We start from the raw sequence: 14977 nt of genomic DNA, 5'->3' as shown, positions 1-14977 counted from the left end.
AACTCGCTCCACCCCAGCTTGTAAATCTTACCAGGGGAGAGACACCTGTATTTCCCCCCTGCAGTGCTCTAATAACACTGCATGCTCCCACGGCACTGAGCAACAACACCGCACGCATCAAAACAACACAGGACGGCAATCTAGAACTTCCTGACAATGGAGAGAGCCAGTCATTTAGGTGCTCTCCTACGATTAAACAAGAAAACAAATAAAAAAATAAAAGAATGTGTGTCTTCGTTGGCAACACTGCTCCGTTGTCCCGGTGACAGGGTGCCATTATGTTGTTTTTTTCTATCAACGGAGAGTGCCCAGTGTATCTGAGCCGGGGCAAATAAAGAGAACGCCTTACATAAGCTGAAGAAGCATTCACAGACCGTTTCCAGTGATGCAAGATCCGCGAGTCTATAACTGTCACTTACCAACGGACGAAAACACTCGGATCAAACAGACACGCACGGCACTCGGTACTCTAAATGCAACAGATCTATTTAGATAGGTTGTCTGGCATTTAAAAAAGGGACCACATGACATTGTGGAGGAAACACAGGATTTACGGGGTTTCTCTCTGTTTCCAGTCTTTGCAATCTGCTTCTGGTGTTCGCTGCATATTTAGCATTCATAGCTTAGCATAACAAATGTAAGAGAGGCATCAATCATCTCATTTAACTCTCCAGAAAAGGAGTAGCCACATATTTAAAGCTATTCCTTTATCACTACATTATGATTAAATTGAAATAATCTATTTTGGTTGTTTCTATTCCTAAATAAATATTAAATCTCATCTTAATCTTTGCTGTATATAATTGGAAAATATCTTGCATATATTCCTACCTAAACTAATCGCGGTATATTATTCATAATTCATTACTGACCTTGAACTACATCGATACACATACATATCAAATTATCTGAGAGAAACATACGCACATATCTAACAGATTTAGCCCCACCACCACCCACACACAAACACACAGAAAGAAAATCGAAATATCAATGCATGCGTGTTTAAAAAAGCAGAGAGTCTAATCAAAATAATTGGCAAAATGCATACAGCATGGCCCCCGGAGGCAGATGTTGTAGTCATGTGCTGCTGCAGCAACAATTCATTATATGGGGGGGGGTAATACAGACGGCGTCAGCATGCTTCACTCACACAACTGCACCTTCAGCCATGATTATAAAGCTGTCAGATTTGCATATACACAACACTGTAGTGTCTACCACTGCAAGATGTAATCATGTGCACGGCCTCACTGTGTCATCGGAATTCAAATATGTCATGCGTGCAAACAGCAGGACATGTCGGGTTTACTTTACATGCAGGGGGCGTAAAAAAGAAAATAAAGCATATGCAGCTCGTATAGATTTAACAGTGTGGCGCGGGAAGGAGAACGTAATTAATTTCACAAATTGACCAAAGCGCAGGTCGGCTGGGCCGTCGTGTCTCCGCGTGGTTCCTGTTTGCCCTTCCTGCTCCTCGCATTCCGCCCACACCCCCAAAAAAAATTGCTGCCTGACCCCTGCTGCAACGCGGTGTCGGCATCCCTGTGGCATCGCCCGCCCACCGTCTCTGCCCTGTGAAGCTGGTGGTTACTTAGCAATCCACCCTCCAGACACCACAAACACACACGTGTGCACACATTATGCAGGCCCTAATGTAAACTACCGTCCGCGGCCACTTGACCTTGCTGTCAATATCTGTCCTCGTTAAACACCAGCGGGGCCCGAGCTGCAAGTCCACTTTAAACGGCCTCATTCAGCGCTTACCGAATTATGCCCGTGCAAACCGGGCTGAATGGACGAGGGGGTCCGCGGTAATTCATTTATTTGGAAGACGTACACACAGGTCCGAGTACGGACACCTATAAAACACGCAGAAGTATTTAACCCCACGCCGCCCATTCGTAATGTCGCTGTCATTCATTCCTCCCGGGTTGCGAGTTCTGACAGCAATTTGGCAATGTCAAGCAGTCACTGTGGACGCCTTGGGCAGCAGAGGCCATTTCTTTATTCCCCATATCAAGCAGGTATTGATTTTTCACTCATTATAGAAGAACATAAAAAGAGAAGGGGATTTGCGAGCTCCGTGCCAAATGCCACACAAAATGTTTCTGGCGATATCGTGCAAGTGCGAGGGGGGGAAAGTGAAATACAGAGAAAACTGGATTTTAAAGCCAGTTTATTAACTTTAAATTTAAATCTAATGATTCTATTCAAATAGGGCCTCGTGTAGTTACAAAGGGAAACTGCTGTACACTACGCAAAAGGAATTAGCATTCAGAAAAGAGCTATGGAATAAGCTGGCGTCCAAATGACAGCTGTGGAGGCCACCCTCAGGGTAGGGTATAAAAATGAAGTAATTTTTTTTCCCCCATAACTGCAACATCATTATCTATTTTCACGAAAAGCCTAGTGTGGCGTATGGGAAAAGCATAATCCATTGCATAGGGAAAAAAAGAGAGGCAAATAAAAAAAAGAGGCATCATACCAGAGGCATTTTTAACAATATCATCAAACCCATTTTCCCAGTGATCAAACTTTAATGTGAAAATGGAGTCGCAAAATTAAACTATATCTTTCTTTGCAGGCGATACGTTTCTCCATCATTAGATACACATCCATGGATTCATTCTTTTTTTTTCTTTTTACAGTGCATCTCTGTTGTCTTATTGTCTCTGCACTTCAGATTAAACTGACAAACTAATGGACAAACTAATGTCAACAGGCATGAGCGGAGACTTTCAGACCTTTGTGGACTTGTATTGACCTTTAATGCACTACACATCCCACATTTCAAGCTGAGGGATGGTGGAGGAAGTTTTGTATGAATGCAAAAACCACATCCAGTGTGAATGAGGCCTGCTCGCAGTGGGAGGGGGGGTCAGTTTGTTTCACACTAACAGTTACTGGACAAGAGCTCTTCTCCAGACATTCACGGTCCCCAGAGAGTTTAACACGAACACATATAACACATCTGTTTTTCCCCTCTAGTGGCACCTTCGGGTCGATTTTCAACTTATCCGACGTTTTGATTCATGACTCAATAATTGCGGAGAAAGAAAATCTGTATTTTTGCTTATCACCCTGTTTGTTTGTCAGCAGAATTACGCACAGACTACACAACGGATTTCCATGAAACTTGGTGAAGGGATGCGGAACATAGGCCAAGAAAGAAGCTATAAAATGTTCCACTTTCGTGAACACGGGGACATTTCTTTTTTACATTTCCACCCATCCTAAACACCACATCCCCAGAGTGTAATGCATGGATCCTGATTGGAAACTATCAGACATATTTAGGGGGCCGATAAGTGTGTGCACCCTATAATAGGTCTGTTTTCTGACTGTGCATTATTAATCGTGCTAAGCTACAACCCACCATTAGTTATTGGTTGGACATCAGCAGGTAGTCGAGTTTGGTGCACGTCTGCAACCACCCACTCAGATGTCACCTCATAAATAAAGGCCTGTTTCTTTCCTTACTGGGGCTAACGGCGCTACGGCGCTAATCCCACAGTTAATAAACTACTTTTCTGTTTACCTTCTCCGGAATGACATAATGCAACCGCATTCATCCCCCTTGTTTCCCCCTTTAATAGAACACCGCTGACAGTTATTTACTTAATTCAATGTCACATTTAAATGCGTGCGGAATCCACTTCTTCTCTGAAGTACTGTATCTGCCTGTACATTACGCTGCGGCTGTAACCCGATGATTGACACCCACCCACTCCAATGCCCACTTATTTTTAATGCTTCAAGGAGGCATCTCACGGCGGCAAACAAAACAGTACATGCCTCAGTGGGCTCCACAAAGAACTTCCTCCGGCTTTGAAATATGAGCCTCAAATAAATCATTTGTTTAATTAATTAAGCAAATTAGGCAAATCCGAGGACGCCTTGGCGGATGGAGTCGGTGCCCTGGCACAAGGAGATTAATTAAGTGGATCGGCTGCGGGAACAATGCGACCGACGCTGAAGTTTAATGCCGTTGTCTGGTTTGATAACCTGAGCATATTGGTGCGTTTACCTCAACGTGAGCAGCAGGCGGTGATTGCGAGGCACTTGGATTCAGTGTAGCTGTGCGAGTACACAGGTGGATGATGTAGAGGAAGTACAGACAAAGCAACATGGACGCCGTCTATTCATTGGTTTTACACTGCGTCTTTTTCCACCGCAGAATCGCCATTTAACTTGACATTGTGTTCCGAGAGCTACGATAACCTACAAACACGCGCACGTGCTGTACGGAAGCATCTGGCACACATCTGCCTCCATGTCTCATCCATCCCTCATTACGTACCCCCCCCTCCCCACGGCAGGACAATATCTGCTTCCAGGCTTGATGTATGCTCTCGTATCTGACCGTGAAAAATATGCATCAGGCTTCGCGCGCTCGCGTCTCTCGGATTGGTCCACGAGCCGTCATCCATTATAGCAGCTCTGTCTCTGATTCCATGGGCCGGGCATTAAGTGGAATGAATATGAAATCCTTCCTTGAGCTTTTCACATGCACAGAGACGCATGATTAATGTGCCGCTCAGCCATGGTCACAGTGTTGGGGGACGCTGCTCCGCCATTGTTATTCACTGTCACCAAAACAATGACAAGGGTGCGTTTTACTTATTTTTCGACCCACTGACAGCATCTGTGATGGAACTTGTTATTAATCGCACAAGACTTTGTTGCCACACACACACAGATGTTAGTCCGTAAACTCGCACACACACACACACACACACACACACACACACACACACACACACACACACACACAGACACAAACAAAACACACACACAACTCCACCCACGCACAAACATCCCCATCGCTCCTTAAGCTGCATTCCATCACTGAGGGGTTTTTTTTATCCCTCTGCTGTGATGCTTGTCCAGAAATATTTCTCATTTTTTCCAGACAAGTGTCAAGTGTCGGACAGTCGGCTGCGCGTTGACATACGAATAAAGACGAGAAAGGGCAGGACGCACACTCTCGGCTTTAGCGGCTGCGTTCTTACTGCACAAACACTGTGTTGTGATGATTCCATGTTAAACTTGGCATGTGTGTCAACAGAAAACACAGCTAGTCCTTGTGTGCGATGCCATTCAGCCGTGCGCATGTGTGCATGCCTGTGCCTGACTGTATGCAGACAAAAGGGACCACAGATCCCAAAGTAGGCCAGCATCCCCTGGAGTCCACATTTCCAACATTCTCAGGGAGAAACATGCACAATGACATTGCGGGGGGGAATATTCCCCAGTACAGCTTTCCCAGCTGCGGAACAATTCACCGGCAACATCTGGCCACGTCTGCTCGTAGTATTGGGGGCTGGGTGTTAAATGATGTCTTTTTTTTCTTCATAAAGCCGACTAATTATTTATTTGAGATGTCAACCACTTAATCCGGTGTTCAAACAGGACACAAGTGGTTAAACATAAATCCTGCGGGGTATTAGCTGCTGTGAGAAACCATAGCAACTGAATGGTTTGTTGGTTTGATGTCAACTTGTTCCTATGGGATCGATGAGTGATTGATTATTGGAGTGGGAGTTACAAAGCAGGGTGATGATTTAAAAGGTCTCGTGGAGGTGTTTTTGCATGTTTTAGCCCATTTATGACAAATCATGCATTTTCCAGCTTTTATGATTGATGAGTGGTTTTTCTTCGCCTTACTTCTACATACCACACTGACATAAACTGAAATCAATTACAGCCTGGAAGGTAGGGAAAGGCAGCCACCAATCCAAAGGTTGTAGCATGTGTGGAAAAAAGAATGTGACCAATACACATTTGTCGTAAATGGACTGAAAATGCACAAACACAACTGCCGTGCTTTAAACAAACGGCCGCAGTTCTCACACATCCGTCTTCTTTAAAGCACTTCATATCCATCCATCCCATGAAACGTTCTAATTGGCTGCTCGTCCCACAGTCGTGTGTTTGTCCATCCGACGGAGCGTCGATAAGCATCTCTCTAATCCCGGGACGTCCTTAAATGCTTTTTTTCGTTTCCAATGGTGTTTGTGCACAATGGATTTCCGGCTAAAAGACTGTGTGCACTTCTTTAGAGTAACGTCTGCAATCGAGGGCTAAAAAATGCCCCTCAGAGATAAACTGAAGATTCACGTGGGGGGAAGTAGAGAGATGATCACACGCTGTCAAATACAAGGTCAAGAGGTTAACACATTAAGGCCTGTAGTAATGTAGTGAGGAAAATGAGAACGTGTATAATTTAAATTCCTTCCTTTAGGGTTATAAGGAAGTAAGTGCACAACACAGAGTATATACCTGTATATAAACTGACTTCTTAACAAGGAGTCTCTATAGGATTAGACTTAAATCTGCTGCCTCATAATGCTCCCCCCCCCCCCCCCGATCAATGAAGCTTTATAAAGACAGATGCATGACGTATAGCTGTCCGCTGACCTCTTTCTCCTGAGCATTAACGCAACGCTAACAATGCCAGGGAAGTGAGCTTTCATTAGCGCCAGATGGCGAATCCACCAGCCGCCGCCGCCACGTTCCGCAGATATCACAGCACACACACAAAAAATAAAGCTTCAAACCCCCCCCCATTAATGGTTTTAGCCATATCAAATTAACATTTTATGGGCTATTGCTCCACTCCCAACACTCCTTTACATCTAAACTCTACTTCATTGTGACCAACCGCCCTCATCCACACACACAATTATACATCCACATACAAACCAGCCAACCACCACCATTGACTTCTTTTAATCTACATTTAAATGACTTCATTTAAATTGCCTCTGAAACAATTCACTGAAGGCCAAAAGGGAAACGCGGCAAAACTGCGGCGGGTTTTTTCCGTTCACAGCGACGTGGCAAAAACGAAGAAAAAAGATCTCGCAAATTAATCTTGAGATCCTAATGCATGAAATGATGGAATAAGTCTTTGTAATTCTCACTATGCTAAACATACACCGCAAAAGCCGCAGTAGTGTTAATGATTCTTTGAAAGTCATTTCGGTTCATTTCCCACTGCCAGGAGATCAAGGAGACGGAGCCGGGAGAAAGAAAAAAAAAAAGGAGGGACAGATCCAAAAATAGATGGGAAAAAAATCAGAGAAATTAACAGACAAAGAAAGCAAAGAAGTGTAGAAAAAAAAAAGGAAAGTTTCAGGGAGTTTAGGGAGTGAGAAAAGTGCTAATTAGGAGAGCAGGTTAGACGGCGGAAACGAGACAAACAAAGTCACAGGCTTTCATCGCGGCTGGCTGGCAGAGGCTGGCACTTTCAATAGCGAAAGGATGAAATTGTGATACGGCTTCCAACCGTGCCAGTCACAAAATGCAAGAGGGTCCTGTATGTTTTGGTCGCGCCCACATCTGCACGTCCACATAAACACAAACATAGCTTCTTGGCCTAATGAGCCACGCTTACCCAGAGCGGCTGGTGCAAAGAGGCTGGCGAGAACTAGCAGGCGTGCGGTCCACATGGCCTCCTCCTCCTCTTACCGCCCCCTGCCGAAGTTCTCAGTTGAGTTCAGTGCTCTGTCTTTTTCGTGGCAGAAGCCCGAATCGGGTGCCTCTTTTTTACGGCGCGGCTCCCTCCACTGCGCCACTCTTCCCACGGGTCCTGTTGCACGGCGGGCGCCAGATGCTTTCCTAAGATCTGCCATAAAGAAATGCAAAGACATAAATGTTAGCTTAACAGATGACTCTCCTTTCTCTCTCCATCGCTCTCTCTCTCTCGCAGCAACAATAAGAGCGCGTCTTTTCCAGCAAGAGACACGACAGATGGATGCACCACGGTTTAATCATCCTTATGCACAGCCCTTATGGCGCTGTGGGGTTGGAGTTGTCATCAAGTGACACAGTGCAAGTTGTTCTCAGATCTCCAGTCAGCTGAACCCATGCCGGGTGTGATCAACCAAACGCCGCGACCGCACGAACCACGAAAAATGTATTTCTGGAGATCCCATTGTTGCTTGCTTATCGAAGTGTTAACTCCCCCCCCCCACCTTACCGGCGAATCACTCCCACAGAGGGAAGAGGAGCGAGCGATGAAGCACGCTTTGCTTTGGGCTTGGACGGATGTGCTATGAGAGTGCATGGACTGTACATGGTGTATCTTGTTGCACGGACATGTGTGGTCCGGACCTCGTGTGGGTTTTCCCTCGTGAGGCCCGATGGTAATTGACATAACAAATGCGGCGGTGTTTTCTCTTTCCTGTGGTCACGTGCCACAACGTCACAGTTTGAGTTTTTTTACACCTGTTAAGGAACGACGTGCTCGGAGGCTCCAGTCAAATTCCAGTCAACGGAGACGGCTAACCAGCTACAGGGATGGATGAGCCAGCGCTGCCCCCGTCACCGGTGAACTCCTGACCCGAAACAAAGTCGTCGCTCAGCTTGCTAGTTCACATAAAGCAAGCTGCAAGCACCCAATGTGATTTACACGGTGTCGGCACGCGGCTGCTGTGAAATTAACACTTGTGACGTGCAAATACTCCCAAAAAATGGTGCGTGAAAGTTTGCAACTCTAGATCTTATAAGTGTTGAAACGGAAAAATATAGTTCGAGACAGATGAAAGATCTCGTGATTTATGTTCTGATGAGGATTTTCGACGTTTATCCTCATCAAACCCATATCATGATATTAAGGTTAAGTCAGCTTTAATGCAAAGGCCACCCGAACCCTCCTGTTATCCACGATCAGCCATGATCTGCAGCATAATCTCTGCAAAACGATACAAACCTAAGAGCACACACACACACACACACACACACACACACACACACACAACGCTGCCATCCTCCACGCGCATTATACTTGTGTAATAGTCATTCCAGAGTTAATTCCATTGTGCGATGCCAGAAAACCTGGTTACAAAATGTCCTACTAATTTGGGGAGCTGATTGGAATCAAAATCCCAAGCACCGCAATTTCAAAAACACCCGTGCATCCCTGCGGGGAGCCATTCTTCCTGTGTCGGCGCGCTTTGGGAGTGGGGAACGGTTCCCATATCTTAATCTAGCCCTTAATCCCAATTCCAAAATCCCAGATTAGAGTAATCAGATTTTTTATTTTGGGAGGAGATATTAATGGGTTTAAGGGGAGAGGCAGCGAGGTGATCCGTCTCTGCGTAATCAGACGATTTGGGGTAATGTCAGGAAGTTAAAAGGTTAGCGTCCTCATCAGCGGAGTTCAAACCCGGAGTTTGAACAAATCATCCTCAAGCACGTCTCCTGTAGCGCTGACTTGTGTGCATGTATACATGACGACAGGCCTCTTAAGACTTTAAAATAGCAGCGTGAAAGAGCGCATGTGATCACAGACGCCGCCTTGTGTGTCAATAACACTTTTAATAAAACACTCTGACAGCTGCCGGAGAGCTAAACTACATGTGACATCAAATCAGATGGTGCGACTCCCCTAACAAAAAAAATCAAATGCATTATTCGCAAAATGATCACACTCAAATACAACGTCCAGGGAGGAAAATTGGACCCGAGTTTTATGCAGTGGGACAATACTTAAATTGGAAGCAGGGCTACGGAATGAAAATGAGGCACAGGCACAACACAATATTGAAAGTGTACGTCAGACAAGGAAAATATGAGTGATTTCAGCGGTGTGATCGTTGGCATACGTCTTTGTTTTGCCGTTTTTGGACCCAAAAAAGTAGCAGAGGACAGAAGCTGGTGAGACAATGAAAGATTTGCAGCTGCCTGTTGCGCACGTACACGCACACACGTGCCACATCTCACCGCGTCGCCCGATAAAAGCGGCAACGACTCGCACAGGTGTTGCTTCGAGAATTATCACATAAAATGGGAAAAACACTTCACTATCACAGTTTGTTAATTTGCTCTCAGAAAACATGTGGGCTTAGGTACAGGAACGGCTATCAACCGCCAAAAGAACACATCATAAAATACATATTTATGAGAAGGGGGTTTGGACCCGGTTCAGTGCAAAAACAAGGAAGGGAGTAAAAAAAAGAGGAGGAGGGAAAAAAAAAGGGAAAGACGGAGTGGTAGTCCAGCGTTGCCAACTCGTCTTGTATTCCAGAAGGAGCCTTATGATACATTATGGTGCTGACGTTTCAAGGGTACTCGTTCTGAGGGGGATTTAGGATAACTCCCTTAGATAAGCCGGCCAACATTTAGCAGGCCCAGCAGCGACGGCGGCGTCTGTTCTCCGCCCCACATCAAGGAGACTTCTTCATTACTGCCCTCGCCGTTTCCCGCAGAACTACTTTTTTTTTTCTCTAATCAGCAATGTTGTTGTTTTTGTGTGTGTTTTTTTTAGCAACGGGCCCAGACGTAACCCGGCAGTTTTAATTAATTGAGTTTTTTTCCCATGTAGTTAAACCGGGGAAGAAGAAGAAAAAAAACTGGGTGATGCAGACAGTAAGAGCAGTGGCTGGAAGATATGGCGTCTAGAAGCAGAATGTGACTGGGAGAGAAAATGAGGAATGGGAAGCATGGGGAGCGTTGAGGGAGATGGAACCTATTAGCTGGATTCAAGTTGGATCCAAAATTAAGGCTGGGGCAAAAGGGCTCATTAGGAATTTAGGAGTAAAGACGGCAAAAAGAAAATTCGGAGGATTTTTTTCCCCCTGCAAATTCAGCATGTTCATTATTCATTTGAGGCAATATGGATAATGGCAAAAACACCTTGCTGGAAAAGTGTTGCAGCTACAAAAGGGATTTCAAAGCTGCTTATATTTACTACCTCCCTCCCGCTGTTTTCATATATCGATGACACACTCCTGCTTATCCACGTGTCACGATACTGGGTGGGAGTCAAACGTGCTATGTTGTAATGAAGCATGCTGTGTGACTTTGTCCATGATACAACACCTGAAATTAGACAATTCTCAGGAGAGGAAGCGGAAGAACGTACTTTAACACACTGCACCGTTTTTTTTCTCCCTGGCATCTGGTTAACCTGTTACTAACATGCAGAGTTCAATTTAATGCCATTTCACAGATTTTATCGAAACATGGTGCTTTCTCTAACTCGAACGGAAAGAGCTCAGCAGGAGTAAAATACGGGAGCCCCGGGGTTTTGCATTTCACTTTACATACAATTTTCATATTTAAATGCCCTCCAATGACATCAGCATCACTGAAGCCTGTTCTGGCTTGAAAAGATGTTTAGATTTCAATTTACACTTATGTAGCTTATTTACTCTTTTCATTGACATGTTACATTAAAATGCATGGATATGAATTATGTTTCTACTTGCAGAATATGTGTAAGTGCATCATCATTTACATTACAATAGCTCCTAGTTGTACTGACTGGGTATTACTGCTGGAGGATAATACTTATACTTTACTGTGATATATACAAACCAACTGTAAATATATGTTTTTAAATTCAATACCTGTCAAATGAAGGCATTTTAACACACATCTGCAAAACCACTATGAATCCAGTATTAACAGAAATGGTCTGTATTCATACAAAGCGCTTTCCAGTACAACTTTGCCATCCACCCATTCACACACACATTGATACAGTGCGTCCACGTGCAGCACTGTCTCTGTGACACATGACTCACGCTGCCGGCACAGCCGTCAGGGGCAATATGGGGCTCAGCATCTTGCCCAAGGACACTTCGACATGCTGGGTTGGTGGACGACCCGCTCTGCCTCCTGAGCCACAGCCACCCTGCTCATTGATTAAATAACATCGCCCACAATGCATCCACGGATAAAAGTTAGAGATATCCATAAACAACAAATATTGCTCAGCTATACCTCTAGTACAAATCTTTTACTTCATATTTTAATAAATTCCTTTCAAACACCATAATTAGGATATTTAAATAATACATCAAACTAAATCAACAAAACAAGCCCTATCATTAAAAATATTACTTTCTTATTCCATTTCTGATTATATTCTTTATCAATTGATCTGATGAGTATGTCTTAAAGCAATTCATTATTTATTCTGTGAAACTGGAGACATTGTCAAAACGTGATGTCATCAAATGACTTGGTTTCTTCCAACATCCAAAGACCTTCAATTTAGAAATCACATGAATCAGAGAAAAGTCGCCAATATCGATCATCAAAAAGCTGCAACCAGGGATGTTATCATAATTGTTGTTTTTCCTCAGAATCGACGCATCAATTAAAAGACCAATTGTTTTGGCCCGATTCGTATCATTCTCATCTAAAGGGCGTCTTTGTGAATCTTTACTTCGCAGCCACACAACAGTCTCTGCAGCGAAACGGATATGGATTTCCTCACACGCGCTCCTCTCGTCTCTGTGATGCTAATGCGAGCGGTGAGATAGCCATCGCGCCGATGCACATCAGCACCTGAGGGGCATTTCTCCATCCGTCACTTCCTGACCCGAGGAAACCAAAGATGAGTTTTTTCATTAATCCAGAGGTGTCCCGCACAATGCCGCTGCAACAAAGTGAAACTCGATCCTCGGTGTTATCTGATGAGGGCACGCTAAGTATGATATTACTCGTCACGCCTGCTCGAAGCCCTCCCACGTTACACTATGTAATGAAGTGGGATTGTGTTGCCGGGTTAAGTACCATGTCTCAGATTTTTAAACGGTTTCATGTCCAGATGCTTATCACACCAGCGGGGAGGGCCTGGTAATTTTTTACGAGACAGAAAGTGTGTTCATGCAAATGAAGTGTCTCATATAAGATGAATATTAATCGAGCACACTGTCTGCATACGGTTTGATTTAAGGGCACTCGCTCGGAAAATCTTGGGAGACGATTAAAACAAAGATGATCCTTTTCCTTTCCACGGTTAAAAGATGATTCTGAACCCCCGATGGTTCTTTTTTTAAATTGAGCGGTCAAATTTGGGGAATTCCAAACACGGCCGAAGAGTCAAAAAAATCATGCTTTTTGTAATGCGAGTTGAAAGGTGTGAAACACTGAAGGTAAATGGAGAGTGCTCTTTTTAAAAAAAAGGCACTGTGCGCATCCCTGGAGCTTGACAACGGGAGCAGCCAAGGCATTCACTCATACAATTGGTTTTCCACCAGGGACCCCAACACGGCTAGCCAGTGACAGGCAGATAATAGCGCTAACTTTAGCCTGCACAGTCTCTGAATGGCTCTATATGATAGGCTTGTTGAGTGTGACTGATGGCTCGGCTTTAATAATGGGACAGTCCCTCCTCCCCCTCTATACACACACACACACACACACACACACACACACACACACACACACACACACACACACACACACACACACACACACACACACACACACACACACACACACACACACACACACACACACACACAAAGGCACTGCACTGACACAAGAAACACTTCCAGACTACAAGACAAAAGGAACACCAGTCCATTAGAGGAAATGACTTGTGCAAACATTCGGGGGGGAAAAAAACTAGCTGAAAAACAAATAAATTAACGTTAGAAATATTTAACAGTGCACAGGCGTGGAATGGAGATGGGTTACGCTCCCACGAGGGAGAGACATAAAAGCGCATCGGCCTGAGCGGAAGTTCGGCTGAGTGAATAAATGCAGATAGATACGTCATTTAAGGGCAGGCCAAAATCTGCCTTGAGACAGCTCTCCATTATAATGCAAAGCTCAGACACTTCCCATTCTCCGTGTCTTTCTTTTTCCCCTCTCAGCATATCTGGCCCTAATGCAGCACGAATGACTCTCTGACAAAGGAAGAGAGACAGGAAGAGGCGGGGTAATAGGCAGGACGGCGAAGGGATGGGGATGGACTGTGAAGAATCGGGGAAAGGGAGGAATGTAAAAAGACTGAGGGATGAGGATAAGAGGGTGGGAGGACAGACAGGGTGAGAGGGAGAAAAAAAAAATCAGTAAGATACATGGGAAAGAAGGGAAAAATTGATTCAGGGATGAATACAATAAAAGATGAAGATGTGAAGGAAAGAAAGGATATGGGGCTGATACTTGAAGGTCATGAATTGCCGAGTGAGCAAATCCACACTTCGAATGCAGGTGCTGTAGCGGCTCAGGTGGGCAGGACACCATGACAACGTTACCTGTTGGCCATTAATCATGCACCGGGGGGGTGGGGGAATCAGCATGCTGTGTGTTCACAAACACTTGCGAGGCAAAGCTGGATTATTTGGTACGTGAGTTAAAAGGCATCTGCATCGTCCTCACTGCAAGAATACTCGTAATGAAACAAACATATCGAGCTAAAGCGATAGAGCTAAAACGACCAAGCTATGGATTTACTTTTTTTTCCAACTGCAGCGTCAATATATTGTTCGTGTATCGCAGTGACGAGCGGTTTTCTCGGATACAGGTTGATGGCGCTGGCAGGGTTATGAGCAGGATAGATGGCGCCACGTAAACAGAATTTTTTAACCACGTTGGCATGGTCGACCGGACGGTTGGTTCAACACTGTTGTCAACACTGACATATTGATTGGATGGATTGCAATTTAATGTAACATGAATCAGATTAACTTCCTGAATTCTCCCCTTTACCTCCATCATATGGTTAAAAGAAAAAAAAGTTATTTCTATGAAACCTGGTCAATGATGACGTCCCATCCAGGATGGATTGTAATAACTTTGGTGATCCAACAACTTTTGGGGTTCTTTGGGTATTTGACCAAAATACCTGAAAATACCAAGCACACATCCTAAGTTAATTCGCAAATACTAGCAGGCCGACACACTAAGCTAAGATTGAACAAAGATTTAAAATTGTACCTAAAAAACACTGAAACTTCAAATACTGCACCTGAGTGTATCCTCACAGGGCAGCTGGTAAAGTTAAACTTCCCTCGGGATCAATACAATATCCATTATCTATCTATCAACTTGTATTTTATTTGTATTTGTATTTTATTGCTTTTGGGTGATTTTATCTTTTTATTGTTCCTATTATTTGAATTTGTATTTACTGCTTTTATGGGAAGCTGTCTTCTTATTGTTTTTATTTTTCTAAATCACCTTTATTTATGGGAAAGCATTTTTGCAATTGTCCCCGAGTGTCCCG

At 44.3% G+C, this 14977-nt stretch overlaps 1 protein-coding gene across 24 annotated transcripts in view; it reads right to left on the bottom strand.

Moving 5' to 3' along the window:
• Positions 1 to 14977, bottom strand: part of LOC117779360 (adhesion G protein-coupled receptor L3-like) — a 202508-nt gene that overhangs the window by 140869 nt on the left and 46662 nt on the right. For all 24 annotated transcript variants that reach the window (XM_034615465.1, XM_034615460.1, XM_034615468.1 and 21 more), the window contains exon 3: positions 7403 to 7633. In XM_034615465.1, coding sequence (XP_034471356.1) covers positions 7403 to 7457 — 55 coding nt within the window. In that variant the 5' untranslated portion in view covers positions 7458 to 7633. The remainder of the gene's footprint in view (positions 1 to 7402; positions 7634 to 14977) is intronic.

This window comes from Hippoglossus hippoglossus, chromosome 18 (assembly GCF_009819705.1).
Source record: "Hippoglossus hippoglossus isolate fHipHip1 chromosome 18, fHipHip1.pri, whole genome shotgun sequence".
Taxonomy (NCBI): domain Eukaryota; kingdom Metazoa; phylum Chordata; class Actinopteri; order Pleuronectiformes; family Pleuronectidae; genus Hippoglossus; species Hippoglossus hippoglossus.
This window is presented reverse-complemented; position numbering and strand designations above follow the sequence as displayed.